Below are 16,430 nucleotides of genomic sequence, written 5' to 3'. Positions count from 1 at the left end.
CCATGAATATGCGGGAACAGTTTTAAAGAGTTCCATATAATCATTTAATTAGAAAACTAAATATCTGCAACATTCCATTATCAGAAAGTGAAGAATACGACATTTGATGAATTCTTTCGATGTATTCGTTATTAAGGGTTTCACTGTACAAGGTTTAAACCATCGGGTTTAAAAGATATAGGGATAAGTAAATTTGAAAAAAAACTTAGTTTCTTTCTAAAGTGTAAACGAGTTTTTTTGTAACATGCCATTAGTGAAAATTCAAATCTTATAAATGTTTCTTGGACATTAAAGGTTTTTAATTTGCCATTGTCTAATGAAACCCACTAAAACTCTGGAAAAGGAAGACGGCATTAAGAAATTTTACATATGCAATTTCTGTTATAAAGTAAATGATTTCCTAATTGAAAAAAAAAAATCAACTTATCAAATGGAAAATGCCTGTTATGTTTTATTCATCAATAGATTTTTATGAAACTTTAGAATAGAAAAAAACTGATTTTTTAATCGATTTTTTTTAAAGAAAAAATGCTAAATAATTTTATTTCGCGTTGTTTGTGCTAAAAAAAATTTAGCACTTGTCTTACTATATTTGATATTTTTTAACCCCAAACATGAACTCTGAAAACATTTTCATTGTGGTTTGTATACTAAAGCTAATGCCGCTTTTTTTACTCACTTTGTAAGTAACATAAAAAAAGAACTAAAAATTCGCCACAAATTTTAATTTTCTAATCTGTACATCTTTGCAAGCTGGTGTTGTAGACTTTTGATATTTCAAGCTATGACTTCTGTTAGATAAGAATGTCTAAAGGAATTGAGTTGTTCACAAACTTTTATTTCTAATCCCTATATCTTTGCTACCCAATGTTGTAGACCTTAGATATCTTAAACTATGAATTTTGTTAGATAGAAGAAAAGGGTCAGTCTGCATTGCGTAAAATAAGAAAAAATTAACCCTAAACTAATCTAAAATATTTTAAAACTACTGTTCCACATTCAAAAGTTGTTTGCCTTGCCGAATTTTAACTCATTTTATGAAGTGTTCCATGTAAAGAGGGCAATGATAACGTGATTTATATGATTTTGATGATTTGAAAATTAGGAGTGTTTTCCTATCTTGTAAATGTATGCTGGACATTAAGAGTAATTGATTTGTGACTTTTTTTTAGAAATCAGCCAGCCGCCTACTGAGGTTGCTGCGTTTTAAGTTAAAAAAAAAAATTGTAATAAAAAAAAATCGCCGTAAGGCATAAAAGAAATATTTTCAAAAATAAATATGATACTTCATTTTCTTCAAAATTTCATGCTGAATTCAGATTCGAAAACCATTTTTAAATATATTAAAATCTGAAGAAGTTATGGCCCAATAACGGTACTAAATCCGGTTTTGTAACTTTTTAATGTTTTTGATGAGTTTTTTAGCTCTAACTAACTCAATTTTCAATTTTTTAAAACTCTTTTCAGAATTGAATTCAGCACTGAATTTCCAAGAAAATGATGTATAACATAAAAATAAAAAATAAAATTTTTTTTTGTGACCTTACGGTATTAAGTCGTCAAATCGCAACCCTATGGACGATTTTGATTTTTTTTTGATTGCAATATTTTTTTAAGTAAAAACGCAGGGACTTCCGGTGGGCGGTTGGCTCTATTCCAATATTGATCTTTTCTACATTTCCTTTCAAACCACACAGTTTTAGCCTTTTCTTTCGACATTTTCTGTCATATCTACATAGATTTTCTTTCTATTTTTACCTATGTAGCTTTCTTTCCTTCCTTCCTTTCACATATATAAACCTTTCCTTATTTGTTTTCCTCCATAATCAGGTTTCCTTTCTATCTTCCTTTTCAAAATTAACAATTTTCCTTTCTACCATTAAAGATTTTCTTTCTATATTCCTTTCTTACGTTCCAAGCTTGCCTCTCTGTTTCCCCTGTTCCCATTAAAAAGACAAAAGAGAAAGAAATCCTCGTCGATGCTATTTGTTTCAACTAATCTCAAATTTGCTGCAGCTTCAAAACAAAAACAAGAATATATTTGGTATCTTCTACCTGTAGAAAAGTACTGTTGGTACAATTTTAAGTATCTCTAAATGTTTAAGGCGGGATGATATATCCGATTAGCAACGGTATTCTTTAAAAATATCTAAAATTTGATTTATTTAAATCAAATTTGGTTTCTCAATGGTTGTTTATGCGCTGATCCTTGGATCCAGTGGTTAAACGATGTAAGGACGACGACCTTCTGTTTTTACGTGTGGGGAGTTGCTTTTCTCTCTCTCGTGTACTGTACTGCTGATATGTATCCTTATCCTGTTTGTATGGGGCCCGTTATCCGGCTTCTCGGGTTCGCCCCCACACCGTCCTATTTCCTTTTTTCCTAGACTATTTTCAGGTTTGTGGGTGTCCCACGTCTTTAGGCTGACCTGCTTCTACTTCTTTCTTATTCCTACTCCCTCAGTGCCCGAACAGGTAGCTAGTCTTAATAAAAGAAATTTACACATTGATGCTTTTGAAACATGGAGAAGATTATCAGAATATAATACTTTTTTTTAAATATTTATAAAAACGACACTCCCCTCCTCATTGTTACCAAGGGTAAAGGGTACCGTTGTGAATCTGACATGCTATGCTGAAATTATAAGGTCGCTTGAAATTACGTCTACTGTTTGTAAGCTGGACAAATATTACATTCAGCTTTTATCAGATTTTCCAGATTCCTTTTATTGAAAAATTTGATAATTAATTCTTACTTTTTAATAAAACAAAAGTTATTATCATTTTAAAACCAAACATTGTTTTTTTAATAAATTTTCAGAATCAAATCTTATGAAACTTAGAATTAACCTTTGTTTTCAATAAAATCAAAAGGGAATTTTTTGTAAGGGTTAATTAACAATATTTAGAAATGTAAAATAAAACACTGAAAACAAAAAAAAAACTCTATACTACACAGCATTTAAAATCTTGCTTTCCTTTTTTTATGTTAATAAGGAGTTTGTAAATAGCAACTAAACTATTTCTAAAACTTACCTTCTTATTTCTAGATATGGATCAGATGCAACAATTACAAATTACAAAATACGATAACTCAGTAAAAGAAAGAACAATTACGCGTTTTGAAGTTTTTTGGTTCTCGCTGGATATGAAAAAAAAATCATGATAGCATTTTGGCCTATATATGAAAAAATATCAAAGAAAAAGAAAAAACATCCAAAAAGGAAAGAGTCATAAGTTTTTTAATAATTCTAAAGAAACTGATTTTTAATTTTTAATTCAAGGGAAATTAACAGCCCTGAAATATACAGGACAACAATTGATTTAGTAAACTAGTTTTTACGCGGCATTTGATCTAAATATGTTGAAAATACGCCATTATAAAAAACCCTTGCTATTTATTCATATATCTGGGATTCACTTTAGTATTTCATAAACGTTCTAAAATGGTGCAGTATCCATGAATGCGTATTCTGAAATTCCTTAAAATACAACGGTAGTTTTTATTTCAAGTGCCTTTTAATTGATGATAGGAATATTTTAAAAAGGCATTTTTAAAAAAAAATATGAGGATGAGACATTAAAAAAACGTAACTTCAAGTAATCCTCCATTGAAAGAGTGGCAATTCGATTCACAACATTGTCTTACGCATTTTAATTTCATAAACGAGGAAAAACTTAATAGAAAAAGAATTTCTAAACTAGAAAAAACGTTATTTTTGATTAAATTAAGTTTTTACGCCCAGCAAACATTTAGTCTCATGACATCCCGATGGCGAACATCAAAGGTCAAGAATTATTTTCCCGACATCTTTGCCCTCTTTGTATCATGAGACACCTTGCAATGAATTGTACCTTAAATCTGTTGAATATAAACTCTGTATTATGAGACACCCTGCAATGAATTTTACCATGAATCTGTTGAAGGTAAACTCTGTATTATGAGACACCCTGTAATGAATGTAAACTCTGTATCATGAGACACCCTGTAATAAATTGTACCTTGAATCTGTTGAAGGTAAACTCTGTATTATGAGACACCCTGTAATAAATTGTACCTTGTATCTGTTGAAGGTAAACTCTGTATTATGAGACACCCTGTAATGAATTGTAGCTTGAATATGTTGATTATAAACTCTGTATTATGGGACACCCTGTAATGAATTGTACCTTGAATCTGTTGAATATAAACTCTGTATCAGGAGACACCCTGTAATAAATTGTACCTTGAATCTGTTGAAGGTAAACTCTGTATTATAAGACACCCTGTAATGAATTGTACCTTAAATCTGTTGAAGGTAAAATGAGACACCCTGTAATGAATTGTACCTTGAATCTGTTGAAGGTGAACTCTGGCAAGTCTAGAACAAACTTCTGTCCAAACTAAATTATATTTAGATTAAAGAGGAGTTTGAGGAACTTTGATATTCTTGCAACTGTTGCAATGTACTTTCTTCAGAAGTAAATTCTATTCCGCTAAATAAATATACAAAATGTAAAATGGCTGTCCATACTTGAGATGCCAACAATAATGAAACATAACATAAGATGTACGTTTTTGTATGTTACGTTAAAATAATAGGAAATGTTTGGATGTATTCCCTATAGCGTGAACGTTATAGGATTAGGAGCGTATACCTGACGTTAACGTTACATACAGGAACAGAAACCTAATTCATTAGCGTTTTATGGTAAAGTAACATTATTTTTTTAACGTTAAAACGCTTTGTTTCAATGGGGAGCTTGAAAGTCTAACGTTTGAAAAAACTTTTTAGAAATTATGTTTAAGTAAGTTTAAGAACCAGGGACGTTAGAGGAACCTAATGATAGCAAATTGCCATCCATTTATATATTGGCATATCCAATTGATTTTAAAACAACCGATGATCATAAATTATCAATTTTCATATAGAAAATCATTAATATCTCCGTCCTTTAGTTTACTTACAAGTTGCAACTGCAGAAAAGTTCTTGGGTTCAAAGATTTAATTATATTCTTATTTACAATTTTTTCAATATGCCAAGTAGGTTTTAAAACACGATTAACAAAATTATTATTTTTGTTTTATTTTTTAAAGAATTCTGCGTAAATCTAGGCCGAATCAAGGGGATCAATCTTATATCTATACTAAGACGAAAATATACCTTATCAAAAGCAATGATTATGACCCTCTCTGAATTTGTAAATTCAGTTTCAGGATTTACTCCCAGCGCTTTCAGTTCATCCTTATAATCGTTTATCTGGGATATTGAAAACCTGAAATGATAAAGGAGTAAGCGGAAAATAATGAATTTTATCAGAATTTTTAATAAATGTCGCTGTAGATGGTATAAAATTATTTAACTTTTTAAGCTTTGGGAATACTCTTAACAATAACGTAATATCATTATTATTATTCTTATTATACAGATACGTTTTCTTTAGTAGAAATTATTCTCTAAAACCGTTGCTAAATTAATAAAAAAGATGATTTTAATTTTACTCATTTACTGCATGACTATTATACCGTCGATCAAATTTATATTAATTCAAATGAGTTTGTAATAAGAAAAGGTAAAGGTTCAAATGAATATATACTAGCATCCATTACTTAGGAGACAACATTTTCCATATTTTGGAGCGCATCGAGAGTAATTTCAACCTTATTAAACAACCTTGTGGTCCCCCAGTAAGTAAAGATGTGACCTGGTTTTTCCTTTGAAATGATTCGCCTGTTCCATGAACCTGTTTCTCAAATAATGAAAGTTCTAAATTATTAACAACAATTCTACAACTTTTCTTTTTTATTTGGACATTTTTAAGAAATCTAATGATGGAATATTCTTTAAGCACCTTCATAATTATTCATTATTTAGAACTAAATCAATCTGGGACCAGATTTAATAAATAGCTATAAGTAGTTGATCTACGTCGCCGTGTTTAACCACCATCTCTTTTACATCGGTTCAAGTCGAAGAGAATAAACTAAACTTATTCTAAGTAGTTGTCTCATAAATTAAACCTTTCCCGATTGGGCTATTTTATCAAATATAGAAAGGGGGGTTCCCCCCCCCCCCCATTGAGAAGGTGACGCATGGGATACATGTTCTGCAGTCCAACTATTCTAGGCCAGCTCAGTAAAAAAAAACAAATTTGACAACGGTTAGGCTGCTATGTTTTTTTGAGTTAAAAAGTTTATCGAAAAAAAGTGGAAAACACCCCCCCCCCCATAGTGATAGGGTTAAAAGTATAAATGCTATTCTTATGATTATTTACTGTCTTTTATAATAAAAAAGCTGTGATTTTCCTTGTGGTTGATTTCTAGATCATAATTGATGTAAATGTGAACTACTGGGGCAGGAAACTGATGTTGATTGTGAACAAACCTTAAACCTAAAATCAACAAAAATGATTTTTTATTAAAGAAACTGTTTACGTAAATTCAACTGACTGCACTCCATTTTAAACGTTAAATATTTATAATGGTACGGATAAGATATCGAGGTTTTGTTAGCTTAAAGAGAGATAAATTCTGTCCAATTACTTCCTTGTTTCTTTGAAAAAAATCTTCAAAAATGTTGCTCAGTCAAAGTTTAAAAAGATCTCCATCCATCACTTCCTCCCCTATTCCCCAGCTTGATGGGATATGTACACCATCAACACAAAACACCAATCTTCTTTCCAGGCCTAAGGGTACTAAGGAATCTGATCCTGAGTCAGCGCCTGAACCTGAACTTGATCCTGAGTCTTCGCCTGAACCTGAACCTGAACCTGAGACTGAGTCTGCGCCTGAACCAGAACCTGATTCTGAGTCTGCCCCTGAACCTGAACCTGAGGCTGAGTCTGCGCCTGAACCTGAACCTGAGACTGAGTCTGCGCCTGAACCTGAACTTGAGACTGAAGCTGGTCCAGAATCTGAAACTGAACTTGAAATCGAATTAAAACCACCTGTGAACATTGCAAACCCAGTTTTTACTTTCTGTGAAGAAAAAGATTGTACAGTTTGCCCGGTTAGACACAACGCAATTAGAGCATATGAAAAAGTAGACAACCAAATTAAATATCAGTTGGTTAATAACTACAGGAAGTTCTGTTGTTTCTCAGCAACGGATGACGAGGGAGTCAGCTGCGAAATATTGCACTGGCATTCAAAGTCTAATCTGTGTCTATCATATGAATCATTTATATAGAAAATAAATAATGTTGTGAGCCGAACAAAAGGAATAATACTCGAAAGAGGGAAATAAGTCGAGTTGGCAAGGAAAACACTCTTTTCTACCAGACACAGATAGATGATAACTTCTTGAAAAAAGTATAAATAATAATTGTTAATAAAGATTAAACAGTTTAAGGTTTTATCAATAAATGAGTATTGTTGTGAATCAAACAATTGGTTTGGAAACATGTACCATTGAGAATTGAACAAAGGCTTAAAGGTATTGGAATTCTAGGTTTTGTAGGTTCAGCAGGATTGGAGATTTTAGGTTTGGTAGGTTTAGCAGGATTTGGGGATATTTTAATGCTGTTGTGAATCGATAAATAAAGGGTTTAAAGGCACTGTTGTGAACTGATAAATAAAAAGGTACTGTTGTGAATTAGGTATATGGAACTTACAATCTAGAAAACTGTGTTAGGCCGAAAAGTTGTTTGAACTGAAGTCTAAAGCAATTTAATTCTTCTGAAATGAATATTTATCTGGTTAAAGTAATTTCACTGTTTATTTGTAAATGATTCACTGATAATTAGGTTTAAATTGGTTCTTTTAATGCACGTTAAGTTCCATGAGGTTTTTTTTATATTACTCGAAAGCCTTGAAAAGGTTTGGTTTGGTAAGTGGACGGAGGGTTCAACGGAGATACAGTGTGTCGGAGACGACCTTACAACAGGGTAATTTTAGGGGTATGGTTCACAATTGTAGTTATTCCATTTATGAAAGTTGTAAATACAATTGTAATATCTTAATCTCTGCTACAAAATAAATATTTAGATCTTAAAAAATTTAAAAAGAAACTGTTCAAAACGAGCATTGTAAAATATTCTTTTATTAGAAGGTTCTTTGTAATTAGGTCGTCAGTCCCTTTAATTTAAAAATAGCAATATTTACCAATCAGCCCATGGTACTCATCCATTATCCATCGGGTTATATTTGGACGTTCACTTGGCCCATTGTAAATCATGATCTAAATAGATCAGGTGGGTAGAACGAGTTTAACTAGTTCCAGTGACTCAAAAGTTAGAGCTTCCAACTCAGATGGTGATCAATTTTCAGTATAGAAATTGAGGGCAAATCAAATACTTTATGACATTTGAAAATGAATGTCTTTGATTATTTAACAAAAAAGATGTTGGTTTGAACTAAAAATCGTATACACTTATTTCAATCAATTTTTAAAAAAATTTTATTCTATTTAAATTAATTTCTTTGTTGTAAAACTTTACAAGACAAATTACATCACAGTTTCTTTTGAAATGGGAGACATTGATAAAGTAAATTGTGTTTTCTGTACCTGGTCCTCAAATGAAGATTTAAGAAAAGTTGGTCTAAACATTACAATTCTATCTTCGTACTTTCCAAACTCTTTTACAACATCTGGGTCCTCGACAGCTCCTACAGAGAGACTCATAAAACTGTGGAATAGGTTGACAAGTTTTATCAATATCATGTTACTTGATGATATGAGTAGCTATTGGTAGTTTTACCAGCAGCTGGAATTAAATTATGAAGCTGGAAAACTGCTAAAGTGAAAATTTATTGCAGCCTTCTTTTATTCAACAGTTTTTTATGGGTCCCATCTTAACCTTAATATTCCGACTTACGTCTGGTTTACACAAAATATCTATATAATTGGGTNGGGGGTAATTTTCTTAATGTGATACTAATCAATAATATTTAATACATTTTTTAAAGCCCTTCGGGCTCTATTTCAATAATCAGAAGAAGAAATGCAAATTTGCAAAAATCCAAATAGTTATTGAGAAATCTAGTTATTTAGCAATAAGTTTAAAAAAAAAACTTGGCGAAATATTACAAATTAAACATTTATGAAATGCCCTTGACCCAGCAAAAAAAATGTGAACAGCCTCAGACAAAAAAAACGATAGTCAGAATAGGGTTAAAAACTTCATTAAAGGGATATCCTACGTTTTTAGGAGAAAATAAAAAGATTTTGAAACCCACTTTTTTATTTTAAATTAAACCCAACTACTTTAACTGTAATTCATTTAATATTGCAAGAAACTGAGCCTTGATATTTCAAACTATGAATTATTTAGATATTGTTGGTTCAAGTTGACATATTTACACCATTAGGTTGCAAAAATATAAGGTATACAAAAGTTCACTTTGTGGCAAATATTATGTTTCTTTCATTAATGCCATGTTATAACTAGCATTTGCAATTAGTTTTTGCAGCAACTGGAATCAACTATAAACATAGAGAATAGAATATATATTAGAGGGGAATTTACTTGAAAAAGTCATTTTGTTGTACTGTTTCCATACTGCAGGTGTACTTCACTTATTTGTGCTATATAACCTTTTGGGCCCTGGAATATCATTTTATAGAAAATCTATTAATAAATTATCTAAAATATGTTTATAAAAAGAGTAAATTTACCAAACAAAACAGATTGCCCTAAACGGTCCACTGCCAGTCTGTATGCTTCCTACATCAATTCAATTTAATGAAGACGACTTTCAACTAAAATTTTTAATCTACCAATCTTTTAAACAGCATGGATAAACATAAACATGTAAACAAAGAGAAGTTGTCAATGCTCAGCTGTTCTTTGTTTACTTGTAAAGCTTGCTTGAAATAAAAACTGTCATAGAATTATTTATCATCTATGTTTGAAAACTTCTTCGTAAAACCCTATATTTACTATATACACTGTATTTCACGATTCTAGTCGTCTTTATCTTGACAGTATTATGGGTCCAACTATATGAAAAAATATAATGACTGTACATAGAGAAATCAACTTCTTTATTTAGTCGTTTATCTTGACTTGTTTGGATTAGCAGCGCAACATATTTTTTAATTGCTTCTTTATTTTTAAAAATATATACCTTCAGATTGGCAGAAAATGCCCCAAAGAAAGCAACCACCTATTGAACATTTTTTTAAGGAAAAAGACTGAAGTATGGGCGCGGAACAGGGGCCGCGCTACGGGAGTTGAAGTTTTTTTTTTGACTTTAGATTTTCCCAATGTATTCCTTTCGTATAATTTCGAAAGGAATTGAGTCATTGCCACAAACTCTGATTTCCTATCCCCTATATATTTGCATCCAGATGTTGAGAACCTGAGATATTTCAAATTATGATATAATAATTTAAATTTGAAATGGTTTACACCATCGTCCATCACGTTGCAGATATTGGGATACAAAAATTTGAATTTGTCGCAAACACTAAATTCCTTTTGCGATAACTAAAGTAAAGGCCTGGGCATGACTAGAGACGGACACGTTCGACTTTCTTTTATTTCGTTCGTTCATTGTTTGTGAACAACCCATTCCGTTAGTTTTTCATTCTTTCAGAAATTGTTCGTTTAGTAAAAAAACTATTGTTTTTATCAAAGTTGTCCAAAGAATCGTTCCTTTGGTAAGAAAACGATTGTTTGTCAGAACGATTTAAAATCATTCATTTTCGGTGTTTTTTTTCGTTCGTTTTTAAAAACTGATAATCTTTTCGTTTCTCTGAACAATCCATTTCGTTCGTCCATTGTTCATTTTTTCCTGAACTACTCTATTTTTTTACGAGAAATTTTGTTCTTTCTCAAAAACAATGCCCATCCCTAGACACAGGTAAAGTTAAAAAAAATTTCCTGAATATCATCATTGTCAGTAAATAGATTTACATCTTCTTTTGTGTTTAGTAGTTTAGGACCAGGATTCATTTCCTGTCTAAACATTTCAGCATGTCAAGGGAAACCATGATACAGGGTTACCCACAAAACGTGAGACTTCAGAGACAATTGAACGGAATTTATTTAGTCCGTTTTCTAACATTCAGGATTCCTTGTAGGACAGATATGGTTTATTTTTGTGCTTAATCATTTAGTAAACCATCAAAATACTCAATTGAATGCAGAAACAACAAATCTAGCTTCAAATCGTCATAATGTTTTAAAGTTTGGGATCTTCTTTCAGTCTCATCTTTTGTGGATAACCCTGTATTTTTCAACAAATAAATACATTTCTAGTTTTCAACATTTCATATAATAGGAAATAAAGGTATTGTTAGTAGGTGAAATACGTCACTTCAAACTCAGGTTCAAATGAAATACCGTACTTTTCAGCAGCTAGGGCAAGTTTATACAGTATAAAAACCTATAGATGGAATTATGGGACTGTACACCAAATAAATAATTTTTCTTATGGTGAGATTATTGTGACATAACATAATAATAAATATGAATATTTGAGTCCATTGGCTTTATGTACTGTAGTGTAAATAAATCCAATGGACGAAAAAACGGGACAGCTAACACCAATTAATTATTTCTTATGGTGACATTACTGGGACACAATTGGTGACCAAGTCCTGAGAATTTCTTAGAAATTTCTCGAAACTATAGTCAGAGGAGGGGAGTCCTACATTTTGGAAACCCGCCATGAAATGATATTTTAAAGAAATGAGGAAGGGAGTCCCACTTAGAGGAGGAGGGGAGTCCTACATTTTGGAAACCCGCCATGAAATAATATTTGAAAGAAACGAGGAGGGGAGTCACACTTAGAGGAGGAGGGGAGTGGTTATTTGAAAGGTTATTTAAAATACAAATAACTAAATAAAAAAGAACCAATAATGTTTTCAAAATAACGGCGATTTCCGTCTTTTTTCTGCTTAAATGAAACTTACAGAAATTTAAAGATACATTTTTATTTTTTGCATGTGTTTAACACGTGTTTTCATGCTTTAAAATGATAAAATTTTAAAAAAGAACGTGTGTCTGAAAATTTAGTCTCTTTAACGAAATTAGCTAATTCTGATCGTGCATAGTCCCTACTATGTACATCTCTTGTTTATTCAGTGTTCTTAAACCTAAATTAACCTGTATGGCATAAACACATTGTAGTTCCATCCTTCTTCTACCTTTCAATCCTTCCATTCACCTTAATCCACCCTTCTCTTACCTTTCCTTCCTTCCATTCACCTTAATCCATCCTTCTCCTACCTTTCCTTCCTTTCATTCACCTTAATCCACCCTTCTTCTCCCATTCCATCCTTCTCTTACCTTTCCTTCCTTCCATTCACCTAAATCCATCCTTCTCCTACCTTTCCTTCCTTTCATTCACCTTAATCCACCCTTCTTCTCCCATTCCATCCTTCTCTTACCTTTCCTTCCTCACATTCACCTTAATCCATCCTTCTCCTACCTTTCCTTCCGTCCATTCACCTTAATCCACCCTTCTCCTAGCATTCCATCCTTCTCTTACCTTTCCTTCTTTCCATTCACCTTAACCCATCCTTCTCTTACCTTTTCATCCTTGAGTTAACAAGTTGTATCCCATGGGATACAACTTGTTAACCAATGGGGGAAACTTTGTATTTGCAAACAGGATAATTTTAATCTTTAAAGCCGAAGATCAGGGGGAAAATATTTGGATTCTACACCCCTACCACTTCATAATCAGAAAACACAAATTTTTCAATTTTTTTTATTAATAGCATTGTAAAAAACATGTTCATTACACTTATAGATTTTACACAAAATGGAATGGGGGGGGGGTGATTATAAATAACTAAAAAAGAATATTAACCCCTGTTGGAAAAGTGCAATTCAAAGGAGCAAAGTTTAAAAGTAAATCTACCTGATAAAAGAAATAAAAGCATCAGCAGTTCCCGGGCCAGCATAGTTCCGCACAAATTCACCATCACGGAACAATTTTACTCCAGGTAGGGTCTATAATAGGGGACACTTTAATCCGGGTATGGTCTTAATAGGCAACATTTTCTCCAGGTAAGGTCTATAATAGGGGACATTTTACTCCAGGTAGTGTCTATAATAGGGGACATTTTACTAAAGGTAGGGTCTATTATAGGGGACATTTTACTCCAGGTAGGGTCTATAATAGGGGACATTTTACTCCAGGTAGGGTCTATAATAGGGGACATTTTACTCCAGGTAAGGTCTATAATAGGGGACATTTTACTCCAAGTAGGGTCAATAATAGGGGACGTTTTACTCCAGATAGGTCAATAATAGGGGACATTTTACTCCAGGTAGGGTCTATAATAGGGGACATTTTACTCCAGGTAGGGTCTATAATAGGGCACATTTTACTCCAGGTATGGTCTACAATAGGGGACATTTTACTCCAGGTAGGTCAATAAAAGGGGACATTTTACCCCAGGTAGGATCTATAATAGGGCACATTTTACTCCAGGTATGGTCTATAATAGGGGACATTTTACTCCAGGTAAGGTCTATAATAGGGGAAACTTTACTCCGGGTATGGTCTATAATAGGGGACATTTTACTCCAGGTAGGGTGTATAATAGTGGACATTTTACTCCAGGTAGGGTCTGTAATAGGGGACATTTTACTCCAGGTATGCTCTATAATAGAGGACATTTTACTCCAAGTAGGGTCTATTATAGGGGACATTTTACTCCAAGTAGGTCAATAATAGGGGACATTTTAATCCAGGTAGTGTCTATAATAGGGGACATTTTACTCCAGGTAAGGTCTATAATAGGGGACATTTTATTCCAAGTAGGGTCTATAACAAGGAGCAGTTTACTCCAGGTAGGGTCTAAAACAAGCAATAGTTTACTCCAGGTTAGGGTCTATAACATGGAACAGTTTACTTCAGGAAGGGTCTATAATAAGGAACAGTTTACTTCAGGTAGGGTCTATAACAAGGAACAGTTTACTTCAGGTAGGGTCTATAATAAGGAACAGTTTACTTCAGGTAGGGTCTATAACAAGGAATAGTTTACTCCAGGTTAGGGTCTATAACAAGGAACAGTTTACTTCAGGTAGGGTCTATAATAAGGAACAGTTTACTCCAGGTAGGGTCTATAACAAGGAACAGTTTACTTCAGGTATGGTCTATAATAAGGAACAGTTTACTTCAGGTAGGGTCTATATCAGGGAACAGTTTACTCCAGGTAGGGTCTTTAACAAGGAACAGAACATCTTAAAGTGACTGATTTTTCAAAAATGCTAGAGCTTTTAGTAAAAAAACTAGATGAGGGGAAACATCCTCCCCCCCCCTCCCCTCCCTGGACTTTTAAGGTTTAAATAACTCTCTGGAGTCTTCACTGCTAACAAATTGGTTTAGAAGCTCTCTAAAGCCTCCAATTTTCTGATAATCAGAATTGCAAACCTAGTTTACAATTTTAGCAGAGTGCTACTCCACCAAACTTTTTACAAGTTTTTAAAAAGATAAATAATGGGTTTAGAGAAATTTGAAATTCTCCGACAACTTTTTGTTTTGGTCAACTTTTCAGAAAAATATAATGTTTATAAAAAATAAAATTGCTTCTCTAACTTTCGACTAGAGAATTTATCTTTATTTTAGGAACAATTTTTTATCAAAGGGATAATAAAACAAATATTTTTCAAATATGTTAGCCAGAAAAGAAACAATTGTGACCATAGGAGACAAAAATAGATTAGTCAAAATAGATTATGATGACATACGTGTATTTAGATTTGACAAAATTAGAATTTATTTTCTTAAGTAATAGCTTTGTTCTGTATGTGTTGGTAAAATGGACATTGCTTTTGATACAAAGAGAATATGATTTGAAAGAATTTAACCTTCATGAATTCAGTTTATTTTTTAAAGGACCAAATTCACACTCTTTTCAGAAAAGCATGGAAGCATCTGTAAAGAATTAAGGTTGAGAAATGTAGGGCTTAGGTTAGTTTAACAGAAATCTCTCCTAACTGAATCATTCTCACTTATCTTAACTCTACTCATCTTTAACCTGAACCCTACTCATCTCTATCTTAAACCCTACTCATCTCTAACCTGAACCCTACTCATCCCTAATCTGAACCCTACTCATCCCTAACCTGAACCCTACTCATCCCTAACCTGAACCCTACTCATCTCAACTGAACCCTACTCATCCCTAACCTGAACCCTACTCATCTCTAAGCTGAACCCTACTTATCCCTAACCTGAACCCTACTCATCTCTAAGCTGAACCCTACTTATCTCTAACCTGAACCCTACTCATCTCTAACCTGAACCCCCCTACTCATCCCTAACCTGAACCCTACTCATCTCTAACCTGAACCCTACTCATCTCTAACCTGAACCCTACTCATCTCTAACCTGAGCCCTACTCATCTCTAACCTGAACCCTACTTATCTCTTACCTGAAGCTGAACCCTGATCAGTACTCATCTCTATCCTGAACCTTAGTGATCTCTAACCTGAACCCTATTCATCTCTTACCTGAACTCTAGTTATATCTAACCTAAACCCTACTGATCTGATATATTTATACAAATTTCGAATAAGTTTCTTCATCTGTGCTACTCTGCTTGTAAATTGATCAAGTTTTAGATTTATTACACTACTTAACAATTAGATGCACGCGCCTTATCAGGGTGTTCATATGGTTTATCGTGTAAATGCCAATTTTATAATCCTGCTTACTCCTAGCCGAACAGGTCTTCAGGAAATAGTGTTAAAGAATTGAGTTTTTGCCACAAACTCAGATTTTATAATCCCTATATCTTTGCAACCCTTTGTAGTAAACCTAAGATATTTCAAACTATGAATTATGTGAGACCAATAAATCTATGTTTGAAATGTGATAGGTCTATACCATCAGATTTTAAAGATATAGGATTTAGAAAATTTAGTTTGTGTTACAAAAGCTCAAATCCCTCGTTAAAGCTTTGCTAACTTTGAAAAATTAAAAGTCTGATTGTTTCATGAAGATGAGTTAATAATGTAATGAAATAGCATTAATTTTATCAAATGATAAGTTGTTGTAAAGTTAAAAAGACAAAGAAAATATGAAATAATACTTCAAACTAATTGCCAAAGTTATGGATGCCCTTTTTATTTGTATAAATGTCACCTTAATGCCATATTTGTTGCAAATTTCTTGGCCTGCATTTCCGCAATCAAGCGTTGCAAAAACAACAGGATTTGAACTGTTTTCTTTTTGCTTTAATCTTGCAGCCTGAAAAGATAAAGTGTTTTTCAAAAATGTTTATAATCTTGCACCCTACCTTGATATTACAAAAGGGAATGTCCACATTTTCCATAAAAACGCCAAAAATGTTTTACTTTTTTTAATTTTAAACCAATTTTCTTGGGATTTTGCATGTTAACCAGATTAGTGATTAATTCTTTATATACAGAAATATATTTTTTAATTTGTAATAAATAAACGATATATTGTTGAAGAAGAAATTCCCGAATTAGGATTATGAAATCCGCAAATGAGTAATGTCGGATCCTGGAACAAGAGAA

General features: G+C 32.6%; 1 protein-coding gene across 1 annotated transcript; it reads right to left on the bottom strand.

The window, feature by feature from the left end:
- Positions 1 to 3,289: 3,289 nt before the first annotated feature.
- Positions 3,290 to 12,878, bottom strand: LOC111702864 (protein disulfide-isomerase A3). Its single transcript, XM_023474647.1, has 11 exons — positions 12,795 to 12,878; positions 10,808 to 10,886; positions 10,050 to 10,088; positions 9,598 to 9,646; positions 8,488 to 8,588; positions 8,085 to 8,160; positions 6,288 to 6,373; positions 5,687 to 5,748; positions 5,146 to 5,257; positions 4,330 to 4,383; positions 3,290 to 3,298 (listed from the first exon to the last, which is right to left on the bottom strand). Exons 2-11 carry the CDS (start codon positions 10,877 to 10,879, stop codon positions 3,290 to 3,292), a joined length of 660 nt encoding a protein of 219 aa, XP_023330415.1. The 5' UTR covers positions 10,880 to 10,886; positions 12,795 to 12,878.
- Between the last annotated feature and the right edge of the window lie 3,552 nt (positions 12,879 to 16,430).

Source organism: Eurytemora carolleeae, unplaced genomic scaffold (genome assembly GCF_000591075.1).
Source record: "Eurytemora carolleeae unplaced genomic scaffold, Eaff_2.0 scaffold514, whole genome shotgun sequence".
Classification (NCBI taxonomy): Eukaryota; Metazoa; Arthropoda; class Copepoda; order Calanoida; family Temoridae; genus Eurytemora; species Eurytemora carolleeae.
This window is presented reverse-complemented; position numbering and strand designations above follow the sequence as displayed.

Bases quoted from the DNA above. Each gene is read 5' to 3' on its own strand.
- LOC111702864 (XM_023474647.1), bottom strand. From the start codon at position 10,879: ATGAATCCTGGTCCTAAACTACTAAACACAAAAGAAGATGTAAATCTA. The intron at 8,161-8,487 runs GTACAGAAAACA...TGATCTATTTAG, and splicing joins AATCTTCATTTGAGGACCAG to ATCATGATTTACAATGGGCC. The intron at 4,384-5,145 runs GTATATTTTCGT...AATATAATTTAG, and splicing joins TAATCATTGCTTTTGATAAG to TTTGGACAGAAGTTTGTTCT.